The 16,813-nt window shown below is 38.4% G+C and overlaps 3 protein-coding genes, 2 non-coding genes and 2 pseudogenes across 5 annotated transcripts; 3 read left to right on the forward strand and 4 right to left on the reverse strand.

The window, feature by feature from the left end:
• Window positions 1-347: 347 nt before the first annotated feature.
• LOC113345273 (basic 7S globulin 2-like) lies at window positions 348-1,735 on the reverse strand. The gene has a single exon (XM_026589062.1). It carries the CDS (start codon window positions 1,659-1,661, stop codon window positions 348-350), a length of 1,314 nt encoding a protein of 437 aa, XP_026444847.1. The 5' UTR covers window positions 1,662-1,735.
• A 3,163-nt stretch (window positions 1,736-4,898) lies between these two features.
• Window positions 4,899-6,998, forward strand: LOC113345524 (putative S-adenosyl-L-methionine-dependent methyltransferase Mflv_5025). Its single transcript, XM_026589289.1, has 7 exons — window positions 4,899-5,141; window positions 5,302-5,465; window positions 5,590-5,710; window positions 5,816-5,940; window positions 6,081-6,209; window positions 6,291-6,467; window positions 6,566-6,998. Exons 1-7 carry the CDS (start codon window positions 4,925-4,927, stop codon window positions 6,635-6,637), a joined length of 1,005 nt encoding a protein of 334 aa, XP_026445074.1. The 5' UTR covers window positions 4,899-4,924; the 3' UTR covers window positions 6,638-6,998.
• Window positions 6,999-7,125: 127 nt separating this feature from the next.
• On the forward strand, window positions 7,126-7,197 carry TRNAM-CAU. Its single transcript has one exon. It is a non-coding gene; the product is annotated as a tRNA-Met (tRNA).
• Window positions 7,198-7,249: 52 nt separating this feature from the next.
• On the reverse strand, window positions 7,250-8,976 carry LOC113345525 (annotated as a pseudogene).
• A 100-nt stretch (window positions 8,977-9,076) lies between these two features.
• On the forward strand, window positions 9,077-9,148 carry TRNAM-CAU. Its single transcript has one exon. It is a non-coding gene; the product is annotated as a tRNA-Met (tRNA).
• A 215-nt stretch (window positions 9,149-9,363) lies between these two features.
• On the reverse strand, window positions 9,364-10,673 carry LOC113345274 (annotated as a pseudogene).
• A 4,762-nt stretch (window positions 10,674-15,435) lies between these two features.
• On the reverse strand, window positions 15,436-16,431 carry LOC113345275 (putative F-box/kelch-repeat protein At4g22430). The gene has a single exon (XM_026589063.1). The coding sequence runs from the start codon at window positions 16,429-16,431 to the stop codon at window positions 15,436-15,438; it is 996 nt and encodes a 331-aa protein (XP_026444848.1).
• Between the last annotated feature and the right edge of the window lie 382 nt (window positions 16,432-16,813).

A 16,813-nucleotide genomic window follows, 5' to 3' on the forward strand; every position in this document is an offset into this window, starting at 1 on the left:
TTGAGAGGGGATACTGTTCAATCCCCTCTCGGTGCACAACACAGTGCACAGTCACGGTGTGTATCACAGCTGAGTAGTAAATGCGATAGTACCTTGATTTGAAACCGGTAGTACATTCAAACACGACACGCATGCATATCTCGAGGTGAGATCAATAAAATCAGTAAAAGCTAAGAGAGATCATTGCATTGGTTCTCTCATCCGGTGGTCAACCCGTGCTATGCCATCATGATGTATAACGGGCCGGGCCATACAAAATAGAATTGACAGGCCAAGGACCACCGACACTACACAAGACGAGTCCAGGGAAGGGAACACAAGGACATAGCTAACTAATACTTAAGTGCCTAATTAGCCAGTGAATTTAATGTTTCACAGAGAGTTTCCCTAAGCAACAATGATGAACTGAATCCTAATTTTGATCTTGGGATATCAAACTGTAAAAGATTCTCTTCCAGCTGATGCCCACCGATAACGACAGAAGCCCTCGCAAACTCGCCTCCGTCAACGAACCCCAAACAGATGACATGGTCACTGATTTGCACCATTGAGTTTGCTCCATGAATCCTCCAGATGACCTTCTCCGGCAAGACGAGGTTAATGGTTGGCACAAGTGGTCCAGCTCGTGTCTTCAGAATATTTGTTGAATCGTAACATGCGCCGAAAGGCGCAACCGATGCAACTCTAGACATATTCATAGCTTTAGCTTTTTTAGCAAAAGCACTAGTGAAGGCCTTGTAAATTGATGGCTCCAGAGCAGTATAAGGGTTCATTGTGCTGATCTTTGTTCCTCCGTGTCCGCTTACTTTATTAATAGACAGCAGCTTTTTGTTGAACCTGACGCCTTTTCCGCCGATGTTGATCGATTTTACTGCAATGAAATACTCACCTGAAGGCCGAGGGGTTGTAGAAATGCCGGCTTTATCAATTGGGTTAATAAATAACGGAGTGTGATCAAGTGAAATTGTGATGTCAATTCCTGGCTCCATTTTGTAAGGTCCGTCGCCGAAAAACAGGACACCCTTAGTTGAAGATAAACAGAGAGAGAATTTCCGAGGCACACGAAAACCAACAGCAAACTGCGCAGGCAACGCAGCTGAAGCACGTCCGAGACCGGCCATTCCGTTAGCGCCCTTGGCAAGTCCTTTTAACAGAGAAGATGGTCCACAAGCGAATATAAACCGATGACTGCTAACATTTGAGACCACATTAGTATACCCGTCCGTCGAGTGTACACTTACAGCATCTGAAGCAACCTCGGCACCTGCTGCGATTCCCAGAGCGCCGGGCAAAGTATAGCAGATGTTGTCTTCTCCACAGCTTAGTCCACCATTATGCGCGGATTTCGTACAACTTGAGATTTTGACTCGTGCACACTGGTCCGAGTCGCAAGATACATGCTTGTACGTCTTGGATGAGGCAAAACCTTGTTGGCAGTTGACCCATGGTAACTCACCACCGAGATCGACGACAAGGTCTGCAGGAACTTGAGGGGTTCCTAAATGGAGTTGGGTTATATATTGATTAGTTAATGCATCTTTCCTGATAGGAAAGAACAGTGCATGAGGTCTGTAAGACGAATATGCGAAGATGACGTTACAGAAAGAAAGTAAGAAGAAGGAAATGAAAAGAAAACGCTGAATAACAGAAGAAGAAGTCATGAATGAGAGGAACTGGTGATAGCTATTGGTGATGAAGAAGAAGAAGAAGAACAAAATGGTTTCTTGTAGACAAATTTAACTTGATGCAGAGATTTTTAATTAATGGGCAATAAACCTCGGTAATTGAACACTACTGGGTACTGACTAGTTGACTATGAGATTAGTATCCAATTAAGTACACTATTATTTATGAGTCCATTAATGGACTTGTGGACTTTGAGATTTATATCTTTAACTATGTTCAGATACCGTGTTTTGGAGATCTAAAGCTGAGGCATTTCGAATCTGTTTAGATTGCTGAGCATTGCCTGCTGTATGTCGACTGTTTAAGAATGTGATTGTCCTTCTGCTGCTTTGAGATCTCCAGAGAGTCAGTACACAGCTATTTTATACTCGTTTTTGTTTCAGGAATGGTGATATTTTAAGTTTTCCATTTTTGTAAAAAATAAGCCAAATAAAAAAGTGAAAGTATCACTTTTTCTGAAAATTAAACGAAAGAACCTTGCTTTATACCATAAAATAAAGCTTATTGGTTGCAAAGATTAGCTAACTGGTGCGGCATTTTGTTTGTCCTTGAATAGCAGTATGTGATTACAAAGTAAACAAATAAGTATAAACGTATTGTCTTTCTCACTTTAAAACCTACATAACAGTTGTAATTGCAGCTTTCAAAACAGTTATGATGTATCGGTTCGCAGTCTGCTCCAGTAAAATTGGATAATCGTTCATAATCTGATTTCAAGTATCACTTTTTCTGAAACGAAGGTAATATTATTATTAATTCGATCCTTCACAGTAAAGAAAGTTAAATCAAATATATATATTTTTTAATTCATCTGAATACACCCAACTTCGATTAGCCGTAGAGGCCCTTTTTATCTCCGTCATCAAATGTGCCATCACTGCGGTGCCCCAAGAATAGTTAAAGACATCTTCCAACTGATCCAAGTACTGAAGGTAGTTTGCACTAACCTTGTTCCCATTAGTGTCAGGGAATACCTTAGTGCCCAAGATATATAACAGGTACGCAACGGCGGTATAACGAATTTGTTTAGGGTCCCATCCATCCTCCAAACTTCTTTCCTTTGTTTTTTTCAAACTTCTTCTTAAGCAGCGTCAGCTTGAATGTCTTTGTCCTACTTGACTTGGATACATAGAAGCTCTCCACAGAAGTTTTATAGTCCCAACCAAACAACTTGCTAGTCAGAGCGTGCAACTTCGACCATTGTAGGTCCAGACACTCAACTCCTTCTACAATTGATTTGACGATAACATTCAAACCTAGATTGTTTTGAGCATCTTCAGGGATGAAGGTCATCTCCCCAAAAGGGAAGTGCATGGTATCAGTTTCACCATGATACCTTTCGACGAAGCAATTGACAGTCACAGAATCAGGTTTCACATAATTTTGAACCAAAGCATATAGACCAGAATCCCTTACTATTGTTTGGACCTCTTTACATTCCTCGGACAAATTCCAACCATTCGCGGCTTGGTTTCGGAAAACACGCACCGCCTTCTTATGATCCTACAATTAGGAGACAATACAATTAAGAGATTTTACATAAATACACAACAATACATATGCACAAGATAAAAAAATGCTTACATAGGTTTGATAGATAGTACGAGCCCACGAGTCCTTGTATCCAAATAGTTTTTCGGTACCGGAGCTTCACCCAAGATTCTACCATGTTAAAGGTCAGGTATCATGTCATCAATGTGAGGAAGGTGAGAACCTTTAACTTTTATTTTAACTATGCCCTTGCCTTTATTGCCCTTGCCTTGTGTTGGTTGTTGACTTGGCCCACCAAATTCTCTTTGGCTTGCTAATTGACTTGGATGAACCTCATCATCTTCCTCCTCACTTTCCTCTTCATCATGCTCATCGTCCTTAACAATTCCAATAGATTTACTGATTACAAGTCGACTACGGTCACCATCGCTCCCCCAAATTATCTCTCTTGTATCAGCCCCAAACGCTTGTTGCGACCTTCATTTTTCCCTCGAGGAGGCAAAGACTGAAGAGTATATCAAGACCGTCCTTCCTTCTTCTCTTAGTGGCAGCATCTTTAGTTTTTCTTTTGTTAGCTTCCTTGGCTTTTGAGCTATATCATAAGCGCAAGAAATGAATATAAGACAACTCATTTTCAGTTTTTAGTATCGGCATAGACTCACTTAAACAAACCACGCCGGTACATAGCTCCCGGCATAGAAACTTATCAAATAACTCTTGCCGATACACTGTTCCGGCAGTGAACATTAACTATCGACAATGCTGGTAGTCATATGTCATTCTCCTGGATACCAAAAGATCACTACCGACACTCTCGAAATAAATCAATTCCATGTCGTAACTGGGTACCGGCATACAATGCAACCTAAAACCCATGCCGGTACTGGTGACAAATTCATAGGTGTTCCTATAAGTTTTAAGTCCACTACCGGCATACTCAAATTATTATTAAGGAATGCCGTAACCTAAAACCGGCAAAATATTCAACCCAATTTCTATGCTGGTACATATCATCCAGGCGACTCTGGGTTTGGAAACGACATTGCATTCATGCTAACATCTAAGTCGTAACTTAATACCGGCACTGTATTCATTCTAGATTGAATGTCGTAACCCAATATCGGCATTGTATTCATACATATTTCAATGCCGGTACTCTTTGTAACTCAACTGTTTGAGTTAGGGTTCGTGATTCTAACCTAAACCCATCGTTATAAATCGATTTAAACACTCATAAAGTAGTTTAAAATCACTTACCTTCTCACACAAGCCATGTTTGCGAGAGGTTGATTGTCGAGTTCACTGCTTCATCTTCTTCTTGCTCTTAAGCAATCTTAGCAAGTCTTTGTTTTAATTTCTGTTCACCAATCGATTTTGAATTCGATTGGGTATTTGGTTTCTTTCGTGGAGGGATTGTTATGATTCGGGTAGGTAATCGACGAAGAAATTTTTGAATCGACGATTAATCGTCGATGAAGAACGGATGAAGAGAAAAAGATGAAAGAATTTTTTTTTTTCAAAACCCTAATCCCTAAGAATGTCGGTACTGATTTGAGAGAATATTGTTCTTTTTATCCTCAATTGCGCGTTTTAAAAGTATTGCCAAGAACGCATTTAGTAAGTAAATAAAATGCTGGAACACTGCAACAAAGTAAAAGAGTTGGGCTGAAATATCAGTAGTCCTGGATCCCAGTACATTTATTCATCGCAAAGGGATAAAATTTGAAGACTTTTTAAGTCCTCTGAAATGAGATGCTTTGCACCTGCAGGAGCAGGAGCAGGAGCAGGAGCAGGAAGTTCTTCTTCTGCTACTATCCTCTACTTCTCACCCAATAACAATATATTGATCTCAAAAAGGAAAAAAAATTGTGGGTTCGTTGCAAAACTCAGTAATAACAATGACCCACTGCTTCAATCAGCTATTAATGGTGCCTCACATCGTTTTCAAGAGACCCAAAAACCAGGTAAAAATTCCAAATCTCAAATAAGAATCTGCAGAAATTTCAATCTAATGAAAATTATGAGCTAATCTTTGATAACAATGATTGGAAATTACCTGCCCGCCTTGAAAAATTATGATTCTAGCAACGCCTTTATAATCCTCCACTTGTTTATAATTTGCAGAACCTCTGTTTGTTGATCCATATGCTGGGTGTTTTCTAACTGATTACGATGTTCAAAGAGATATAGATCAATACCCATCTTCTGTATCACAGTATTGTCTTGCCACCAAGTTCATTGACGATAAGTTGCTTGATACAATGTCCAAAACGGATGAGCTTAGACAGGTATTTTGATTGAACTTGGAATACTCGGTCCTAATTGTTCAAACTAATTTCTAAAACATTTTCCTTCATACTCAGAAGGAGAAATTGATATCGTATCAGCTCTCAGCTTATTATTGTCATTCAGGTTGTTTTGTTTACAGATGGTATGGACACACGGCCTTATCGACTGAAATGGCCAACTTCAACTGTAATGTTCGATGTATCGGTGGAACAGGCTTATATTACAGCAGCTCAAAAGCTTAAAGGTATTCCCTTGTTTAAATGCTCAAACTTCTGAGAGTATTTTTTAGCTATTCAAATTCCCAAAGAACACAAGTTATCACATTACCTGTAGTTTGAATAAATTTCAGATGTCGGGGCTAAAGTTCCAAAACGATGCTTGCTTGTTCATGTTCCATCCAATTCTGCTGATACCCAAGAGATTTTATACCAAAAGGGCTTCAATGGAAACAGGCCAAGCATATGGGCACTGCAGGTAATCCCCCAAGTTCTCTTTAGAGCATATGTACCTTGATTTTTGTCTTACAAACCAATTGTGTTTGTCCGTGTTAAATGTGAGTGCAAACTTTTGATTCATAGCCGAGACATAACAAGCTGAAAGAGGTCTGTTTGTAGGGAATACCGATGATGACTTTGGAGAATTTTAAAGACATTATGGTCTTAGTGAGTAGTTTAGCAACAAAAGGATGCATTTTCGTTGGAGAATTGCCTGCCTGGTTGGTCAATACCGAGTCTGCAATGAAGGTTAGCCTGTTGTGGTCATCTCCTCGCTTATGCTAAAATTCACTTTAAGATGCGATAAATATGAGAAATTGATGTTTACAGGGTCTTGAACAACCTGATACACGGAACTGGATGGACAAGTTTTTTAGAAGCAATGGCTTTCGAGTAACCATCATTGACTATGATGAAGTTGCAGAGAATTTGGGCAGGGATCCTCCATCAGGTGACGGCAAGAATATACTTTTTGTTGCAGAGCAACTGCGGCTGTCGGACAGTCAGGTAACACAGTTGTATATCAGGTTAAGAGTCCAAGAAATATGTCCATAATGTTCTTCAAACACACGAGTTAAAAACTTCCTATTTATATGTTCTGGCAGATGGAGAGTTGGAGGGCACAGTTTCAAAGAGTGGAGGAAGAAGGAGATGAAGACGGGTTCGAAGAACTCTAGTGCGTGAAAGGAATTTTAGTGTAATGGAGAAGACAGTCCTGAGATTGAACTCTATGATCAAGGTTTTAAAGAAGAAAGCCGTTATTGTTGTAAACAGTGGTAGTGTACTCCAACAAGCTGCTCCAAAGGCAGGTGACAGGTTCAAAAACTGCAACTGGATTTACTATGGAGCTACAAGGAGTCGGGGATAAGATGAGACTGCAAGGAAGGAGTAGTGAAGAGTGAATGAACCGTTACTCTCTTTTGTTGTTGGCTTTGTTTTTGTTTCATGTACCCAGTAATTGTTGTTAGAATTTGGTGATATATGGTGGTTTCATAACTTGTTTATGGTAAGTAATGTAAAAAATCAGATTTACCTCATCTGTCGTCGGTACTAGTCTACGGCCAAGGTCATCTTCTTGAATCTTTGAATGAAGATATATGTGGTTTACGGTACACAGGAAGGAAGAAAAGGTTGTCAATTAGATTGGGAGGACAATATGCAACAAATCAGAGTGGCGCAGCGGAAGCGTGGTGGGCCCATAACCCACAGGTCCCAGGATCGAAACCTGGCTCTGATATCTCTTTTTTTGCTTCAATTCTTATAAGATAAGAAGAAGTTAACAAGCGACAAAGAAAAAAAAATGAGTGGAATGTTTTATATCCGATCAGTTTTGCTGAATTTTACAATTTTAAATACAAATATGAACCATCAGCACTGGTACCCAAATTCAAACCAGCTCTAACAATTTGAGTACACAGATTAGCATCCAAGGATTTTCAGCAAAGCGATGATGAACAAGCTAAAACGGCAGCAAAGTCAGATACTTTATCGATAATCCTTTCAAAACACATTCCCTTATTCTTGTAGAGCTAATCTGGTTTGGTATCATTTCATCAACAACTCTGATGTTGCTCTTATATGCATTCAAAACTTCATCCCCTGAGATGATCTTCTCAATGTCTGTGCCATCTCTGTGAATGCAGACCATTCCATAATCTCTACACAAGGCCTCCATCTGCTCAGGGATCCATACTCCCGGAATGCTAAATGATTCAACTAAATCAGAACCACAAACAAGCATCACCTTGAGTGACTCTCTTCTTATCAATCCACTTTCGCACAAACACCTCTGGATTCTACCCAAAACGGTTAAAGTTCATTGATAACTAGTTTGTTTCGCCTTCCATGGGTCCACCATCACAAACGGCGAGCTTTTACAAGCAAGATCGCACAACTGTAAGCGATGTTCAGCAGAGATGAGACCTTTCTTCTTGTATGCATCATTCACAGGTGACATGTAGCCTCCAATAACACAATAGCCTTCTAAATTCAGTGCATCTTTTGCCAGTTCAAACATACGCATATGCATGAAAGTGGGAGGGTTGAAACTTCCTGTCGCTACTAAAACAACAAAAACTTGGCCCTCATATGCTGATGAAATGTTGATATTTGGATTTTTAGTTTAGCTTATCCAATGGCAATGCAATATCCATAATTCCAAACAGAAGATAGGCCTATACCACCCTGGGTTCAGATGTGTCTATAACTAGCTGTCTAGCTGTCTAGCTGTATAGCGTAGAAATAAAACCCCATTCAGTGTAGAAACAAAGTTTACCTCAACTGGGTACACTGTAGAAACTCGTTGAAGGTCTCCGAACAAGAAATACCTATATCAAGAGGAGAAAACATTAATCTCCAGTTAAACAGCAACAGCTACACAATCTAAATACAGCTAACATGCCCAAATCTACAATAACGCGCAAAAGAAAATGGATTCTACTGTGGAAAATCAGTCAATGGTTGATAGAAACTCAAGTCATTGCATCTTTTCAAGTTTGTTTTGTCCCTAGTTCCCAAGAGACAGAACCTACACCTGAATATCTCCTTTTGGGTTCAGGAATGGTCGGTGCCCAATCTGCCCAGTATGTAGGGCCATGGATTGCGCCTGTCAAACATTTGATGGAGATGGAAATTGAGCATCATTTGATTTGGTTGAGGTATGAAATATGAAATATGTTGACGACGAATAACATCCTAACCTGTAAGCATCACCATGACTTTAACATTCAACAACAATTTAACATAATCCCCTAAATTTACAGATAAACAAGTTGTGATTTCACGGCTGAATAGCACAGTGTCTACAGAACCCAAGCCCTAGAGGTAATTACTAACTTGTATCAATCGTAGAAAGGCAATAATTCTCGTCTTTAAACCAAAATCAAAACCAAACTCTAGAAAACAGACTCAACAATTCAAAATCTTTACAACCTAATCAAGTAAGAATTCGTTACCTTAAAAGAGAATTATTAGCATTGAGAGTGACTCAGGTAAATTCTCCATCTCTAGTTTCACATTTGGGAGGTGATATTTGAGCTTGGTGAGCTGTGGAAGCCATATACCGTCTAAGAAGTAAGAATAGACAATTGTCAAATTGGGAAGATGACAACCAACAAATCAGAGTGGCGCAGCGGAAGCGTGGTGGGCCCATAACCCACAGGTCCCAGGATCGAAACCTGGCTCTGATACATAGAGAATGGCTTCCCGTTTTTTTTTTGTTTATTTGCTTCCTACTTTTTATTGTTTATTTTTAATAAAATGGACATTTTAATTTGGCGACGCATAAGTTTCATGCTATTGCCGGAATAGTCAGAGCACAGTCCAATAACACACAAGTTTATGACAAACAACAATCCGCGCTACCAAGTGCCGGCCATTTATCACATTTTCATCTTTGTCGTATTTAGTTCGGTATCCGACAGTTCAAGCGTATCTCACCATCATCTCCAGTCAACACACCAATTTTACCCATCTTCACTATTGCAGCTTTCAATTTGTTAATCCAAAGAAAATGGTTACGAGCGTTTTGGGTCACCTGATCAGCTGTAGTTGGGTTAGTCAAGAGCACCTGATCTGATGTAAACAGTCCGCGGTGGTTTAAAACATCAACGAAATATCACACATCCGCAATGTTTGGACTACGTGTGTTCATTGGGACGACTAGGTTGGGATCGTTGTTAGCTTCTGGACAACTTAGCTTAAGTTGCTCTGCATAAGTTGCATCTAAGCTTGGATCTTGCTTTACACTTGAACTGAAACTATAGAGTCTGTCACGAAACGAGGTACAGTGCGATCGTCCAATCGTATGAACGCCTGACAGTGTCACCATTTCTTCTTGTGTCAGTCCTTTTCTGTCAAATGATTGAGTAAGTTGACTCAAGTCAAGGTTGGAGGTGGTATATCTATTGTTTCGGATGCTAATGAAACCGTGCCATCTTTTCTCCCTGCTGGGACACCGTTTATTATTCCTCCTGTCTGTGCATGCAAAAAAGAACTCTCAATATTTTATGTGCATATGCAGCAGCTACAATCCACTGTCCGCAATGGCATGATACCATGAGCGGTATATTTTTTTACGAAAATGCATGATCAATATAAAAGCAAAGCCACGGAAGAATGAATAAATGCGCCTATCTCTCCATGAATCCTTCCGTTTGGATCACATATATATACTTACTATTGCAAGACTGTCTCTTGCTGCAAATGCAAGTATATCAGCACAAGAAACTACTCCTGGGCATATTCTTTCGAGTGCATCTTTAATAGCGTCCACGACTTCATCACCTCGTAGACTGGGGAAATTCGCAGGAGAATCTTTCTCGGCTGTGTTTCCTTGTGTCGAGTCAATGAGAACTGAACCATCACATCCCTAAACTCGCCAAAGAAACAAAATTATTAAGTCATGCTTAATAAATTAATTAACTGGCTATTAATTGACAGTACTAATCACTAACTAATATAATGATCGAATTGGTTCTTGCTCACCCTAACAAAACAGTCATGAAAATGGAGTCTGACTAAACCTGGAGCAATGCCCTTATTTGCTTGAAAAGCTTTGAAGACTTCATTTCTAACGATAAACTCAGCTGGAAAACAAGTGCTTCGATAGTACCCAACTTGAAGCTGTCGATGATCAGCTTCTGCAGTACTTAGACAATAACATGCTAATAAAACCAAACCAATAAAACCTATGATCATATTGTTTGAGCCCATATTTTCTTATCAAATGTAGCTAGCTAGTAATTCTAATATTTTTTTAGAATTCATCGACTTTAGTTCAGTATTTATAATCCAAATGGTAACAAGAGGTAGGGTGTAATTCGGCAAGGTGTTTAGTGCAAATAGCCACACCGCCTCTGCCCATAAGGAGCAGCTCAAGGCAGTACGCACAGAAAATCCTCCTCATTTACGGGTCAAAAAATTAATACACTGATTTCATGGGGAAGCTAGCTAGTATGAGCCGAAGGACACATGAATTTATTTCCTCTCTGATAATATTCTAATGGGCCGTATGTCGTGGTAGTATTCCCACCATAGAAATTGGTGATCCGTTGGAATTTTTTAAATAACTTTTTTTTGTACGAGAGGAAAATGTTGGCTCGGCATATGCATTGGGGATATGTTAGTTGGACATCTTTGTTGGCTCTTGCGTGTTGCTAAGCTGCATGTGGTTAATTTTTCACGCTCAACGCTTCACGTGTATTATACAAAATGGTTGATTTCTGATGTGAACTCTTGTATGCTAGTGCAGTAGTTTATATTACTAACTTTACCATTTTACTTTATATTACTAACTTTACCATTTTACTACATCGACATCGCTAACGCCGCAATTTTCATATATAATTGAATCTTCCACTATTTGTACGTGTGTGATACGAAAACAAATACATATACTAAAATACTGGTAAACCTATTCTGCACAGCATATGCTATGGGGCAATTTCCCTCCCATGCTTCTTTTCTCTTTTCTCAGTTGTGGTTCTGGCCTCGAAGACCCTTTCACAAACACAAGGTTTATGTGTAAACAAGTTGCGATCTTCTTAAGGTAACTTCGAAAGCTAACTCAGGATTGGTAAGTTGTCTAAATTGAATGGTCTGCTTCTATGCACGGCTGATAAATATTTATCAGTAATGGTCTGCTTCGTGTTTTTTATTGTGCTTTCTCAGCACTCCTGGAATGAATTTTGCTGTTTGGAAAAAAACTAGTTGTATTAGACGGCAAGTCGTGTTCTTGATTTGATAATGTGACTTTTAAAATGCATTTTGGTAGTGTTAACACGAAGTAATGTCCATAATGAAGTGTTGAGTTCATACCAGTGGTTAATGAAATTAGGGTTTGAGAGAATAGATAACCATACCTTTGAAACACACCTGAATTCGAAGATTGAATCAATAGGAAGATGGAGACAGATCTCACACCAAAAATCATCTGCTAAGTATGTTTGAGTAAGTCTTCTTTGGAGGGATGAAGTAACTGAATCTGAAGAAGAAGAAAAAGAACCCATTGTGTTATTTGTTCCGGGAAGAATATTAGGGCACTGCCTTTTTCTTGTTTCTTATGCGACTTGTTTCTCCGGCTCCGGGAAGTTTTTGATCGCGATCATATTTATATTTTACCGGGTTAGATTTTGTTGTAAAAAAAAAAAAATTGTACCAAAAGTTTGATACAGCAGTTCTGGAAAGTGTGTTTAAACGATTTAGACTTTGCAGTCTCCAGGCATACTCATGACTCGTCACATGTCTGATGACCCTGATTTGTATATGATGTCTCAAGCAAAAACACAAGATACCGCGATCATTATCGATCTCTATATATTGATTGCTGCCACACTTTGTAGTCTGCATATATACTCTTAATTAATCAAGCGATGAAGTCCATTTCCATAAGATATCCAAAAACAATCCTTCTGATCATGTTCCTGCTCATCGGCTTTAACTTGCAAACAACTGTCACTCCAGGTATTCATGATTTTGTAGAACATTAAGGCATTATATCTAGATTAGTAGTTTGTTGTCGGAGACCCATTATTTATTTGTTTTATTTCAAGACGATTATCATTTTTAAGTATTGTTTCTCTGGATCATATATAATAACTTGGCATATGTTATAATGGGATTATTTGTTTTCTGACGGTGTCCAATTTTTCCAGCTTCAGATGGTAGTGAATTGGCATTCATTAAGAAGGTGAATAATAATTATATTTCAAGAAAATTGCTGATGCCTCCGTCGCCTTGCCCAAATCTTAGTATCAGACATTCACCTCGTTCTCCCGCCTGTCACAAATGATTAGATCATGATGGATGTAACAGTTATGGGCTTAGTTTCAGTGTGGTTGTAGGCTGTGATTGGGTTTTATATAGGGTATTGTGCCGTCTCTCTTTGTTCAGAGCATTTTCTTTTCTTTTGTTCTCAATTTTATTTTTTTAATAAAATTTCATTCTTTTTAGGAACCCTGATTTTGGGCATACCAAAATCTTTCAAGGCATACAAAACAATAATCCCATCTTGGATGACCTTATAAGGGGTACCCTATGGGTAGTTCAATTACCTATATACCCTTAATATAAAAATTTAAAATCAGTTTTCTAATCAAAATCAGTTTCCCTTAACACCTCTGCTTCTTCTTCTTCCTCCTCTAGCCGAATTCTTCCCTCTCCTGCGAAAAAAAAAATCATCATCGTGATTAATTGTCGATTCGTAAAAATTTGATCGTCGATTAAACTCAACCACATAATGACTCGTACAAAGAAAACTAGGGACTAGGCAAACCAAATCGTCTTCTAATCCATCAATTGAAGAAGAAGAACCAATTGAAGATGAAGGTGTAGAAACTGAAAATCAACCACCAATTGAACCAGAAACTGAACCAACTGCATCTCCAACTCCGGAAATAAGGATAAGAAAGTAAGTTTTACAAAACCAATCTCCTATTTGTTGTTTTTCATCGATTAAATGACGGTTACAGTGTTGGGTTCGGCTCAAAATTGAGTTGCATTTTTAGCCGAATTGTTCATCACAAAAGCTTCCTGTAAGTGTATATGAACAATTCGGCTTAAAATTTCATGAAATTTCAAGCCGAACCTAGTCACAGATAGAGATGCATAGGGGTTCGGCATATTCGATAATCATAATATGTGCCGAACCTAGCAGATTTATGAGGTTCGGCTATTACGATATTCTCAATATGTGCCGAACCAATAACAATATTTTAACCCAAAAAATAACAAATTGATGTTCGGCTCATACGGTTTTCGAAATATAAGCCGAACCAGTAATTATTATTTTTCTGGGCTATTCAGGATGTTGTTCGGCTCATAGATGTGAGCCGAACCGTTCATCAATTGGTAGATTCGGCTCATAGATGTGAGCCGAACCTCAACATGTTTCGTCGAACCATGATCAAAAAAATCATCTAAACAACCTTTTATAATTCTGAAAATTATCTTAATCACTAAACAAAATATTTAATCACTAATCAATATTACTAACACTAATCGTAAAGGGCAGATTTGCCATTAAAAAAAATTGGATTAAGGGGTAATCTGATTTTGATTTTGCTAATGACCCTTTGTATGTTTTCCATGTGAAATTAATGAGCTAACAACCCTTTGTGCCCAAGTAACAAGCTAACGACCCTTTTTTTCCCAAGTAACAAGCTAACGATCCCAAGTAACAAGCTAGCGACCCTTTGTGCCAAAGTAACAAGCTAACAACCCCATTTTAAAAATTAACGACTCCATGTGAACTTTAAGGGTCGTTAATGCGTGGATTTTTTAGATGACGATCCTTATTAGAGTCGTCAGTGTTCATCATATTACCATGACGATTTTTCATAATCTGAAAAGTTGCAGGTTTGAGTCGTCAACTGTGGTATCAATTAATTGACGATTTTCTAGAATCGTTGGGATATACTTCCCTCGACACTGACGACTCTCAAGAGTCGTTAGTTTATTATACTCCCGACCTAACAACCCTCACTCTGAGTAGTTCCATATCGATCATGAATCGACCACTTGGAGCACCATTCGGACAATTTGAAGAGTATAGGAAGTTTACCTGATTGTTTTGAGTTTCGGGTTCTTCATTTTGAGTATAGGTTCCTTCATTTTGAGCAATAGGATCTTCATTTCCACCATTATTCAAGGCTTCCTCTATTAACATATCTTCATCAAACATCCAATCCGTATGATTAATTGAGACAATCTTACCATCAACACAATTATGTATGTTGTTTGAATCTTCACCTACATCATTTCCTCCACTAGAATCACTCATTTTAAAAAACCCTAAATTTCCCCCAAAACTCACTTTCTTCCTCTCCACAACACAAAAACCCAATTTTTCTTTTATCAAAATTTAATCCTTAAATCTGATTTTAATCTAACTAAATTATTTAATAATTAATTAACTTAATTAATAATTACCACTAATAATTTGGGAGTAATTTAACAATTTAAAAAAAATGAAGATAAGGAATAACCCCAATTACTATTTCATGACCTTTTTTTGTCCTGTAACTAGGGGTCCCCAATTATTTTCGAGGACCCCCAATTCAGCCATATTTTTAACACATCAAAATACATACACAGGAAGAGAACCTGAAAGTAACTTTGTGAATGATAAGCTCCAGCTTATTGTAAAGGAATTTGAAATCGTTTTCAATCAAAACTAGTAAAGAATTAAGATTCTAAAACAGATCCATATTGTAAAATAAGATTTCATTCCCACGAACAGATTCTTTACGAAGAAGTGATTGATTGCCAAAACAAAACTTTTCTAAAGGATAAAATATGACTTTTGAAGTCCTACACCAACTATCTGAACACCATTGTTTAATTCTCAAAAGAAACCCCCGCCTCTTGAGATACTCTATGACAGACAGGTCTTGAGCCTCCAACTTGACCATTGATTGCATGCGCATCTGCATCTGCATCATACTTGAACATCCATTATTAATTAGATTGCGACTCACTAAGAGACTACTGGTGGAAGCATTGTCGGCCTTAGCTTTAAAGGAAATGTTAAGAGACCGACGTGAGGAGCTGAAAGACTGCTGCCTAGGAAAGAAGCTTGAGAGAGTTGTTCATATTTCTTGGTTCTGATGTTGTAAGCCCAAATGTACTTCTCGTAGCCGAGTATAACCTCATTTTTGTCAAACGGATTAAAACCTAAAACCGGAATTGCACTTTCTACTCCAATCAACGAAGATTCCCTTTGTGCTAAGACGTCATAAAATTTAGTATCCTTGTGCAACAAATACCAATCTTCCTCGAGTACCCAAACACTCAAACTCCTCTCTGTGTATTTGACTACAGCGTAACAGATCAATCCTTCTGATTCTCCTAGAAAGTGACTTGAATGCTTGTCCTCGTCATCCATCACTAGGTCTGGCAAATTAATCGAATTACATTCACTGCCACAAATTCTATTCTTGTTGTTTTTCTTCACACTGAAAATTAGAATTTTGCAGTTTCGCTTTTGCAGCCAGTAGAAAACACCATTACGGGTAACAAGATTGTCACTCAAGGAGATTTTCCATTTAGTATTAGGTGGACACACAACATCATAGATATTCCATCCACCTAAATCAGAAGAAAGTATTTCAACTTTGAATGTGCTTTCTCCTAGAAACATCGGTACACGAATAACCTTATAACCAGTAGAAACTAGGGATGATGAACATGGTTCTTCTTCACATGTGAAACCAGCTACGACGAAAAATCTTGATGTTGGTGGTGGTGGGAGCAAAACCCATCTCTTCGTGAGTGGATTGCAAACATAATAAGTCTTCTGTACAAGATGATCATTTGTGCATAGAACTAATCCGTTACTAGACCCTATAATGAGTAATCCAGATCGAAAACTAGTTGTGTTCGACAACTCATGTTCTTGATTTAAAAATCTAAAAGAGAATCCACTTTGATGATGAGATATAAATTGTGAATTCAACTCGGGGTATGATAACATGACTTTTAAACATGTAAGTGTGGTACCGTTAACCTGAACTAATGTCCATAATGAAGCAGTGTTGAGTTTATACCACTGGTTAATGAAATTAGGGTTTGAGAGAATAGATAACCATAACTTTGAAACACACCTGAATCTGTATATTGATCCGATAGGAAGATGAAGAAATATCTCATACCAAAAATCATCTGGTAAATATGTTCGAGTAAGTCTTCTTTAAAGGGATGAAGTAACTGAATATGTAGAAGAAGAACCCATTCCGGGAAGAATATTAGGGCACTGCACTGCCTTTTCCTAGTTTTTTGAGAATTGTTCCTCCGGCTCCGGGAAGGTTTTGATCGTGGTCATATTTATATACTTTACCGGATACTTTAATGCATAG

The sequence above is a fragment of the Papaver somniferum genome, unplaced genomic scaffold (genome assembly GCF_003573695.1).
Source record: "Papaver somniferum cultivar HN1 unplaced genomic scaffold, ASM357369v1 unplaced-scaffold_81, whole genome shotgun sequence".
NCBI classification, from domain to species: Eukaryota; Viridiplantae; Streptophyta; class Magnoliopsida; order Ranunculales; family Papaveraceae; genus Papaver; species Papaver somniferum.

Excerpts from the sequence above, each read along its gene's own strand:
- LOC113345273 (XM_026589062.1), bottom strand. The coding sequence starts at position 1,661 with ATGACTTCTTCTTCTGTTATTCAGCGTTTTCTTTTCATTTCCTTCTTC.
- LOC113345524 (XM_026589289.1), top strand. The coding sequence starts at position 4,925 with ATGAGATGCTTTGCACCTGCAGGAGCAGGAGCAGGAGCAGGAGCAGGA. Across the intron at positions 5,711-5,815 it reads AGCAGCTCAAAAGCTTAAAG|ATGTCGGGGCTAAAGTTCCA; the intron begins GTATTCCCTTGT and ends AATAAATTTCAG. Across the intron at positions 5,941-6,080 it reads CAAGCATATGGGCACTGCAG|GGAATACCGATGATGACTTT; the intron begins GTAATCCCCCAA and ends GTCTGTTTGTAG.
- LOC113345275 (XM_026589063.1), bottom strand. The coding sequence starts at position 16,431 with ATGTTATCATACCCCGAGTTGAATTCACAATTTATATCTCATCATCAA.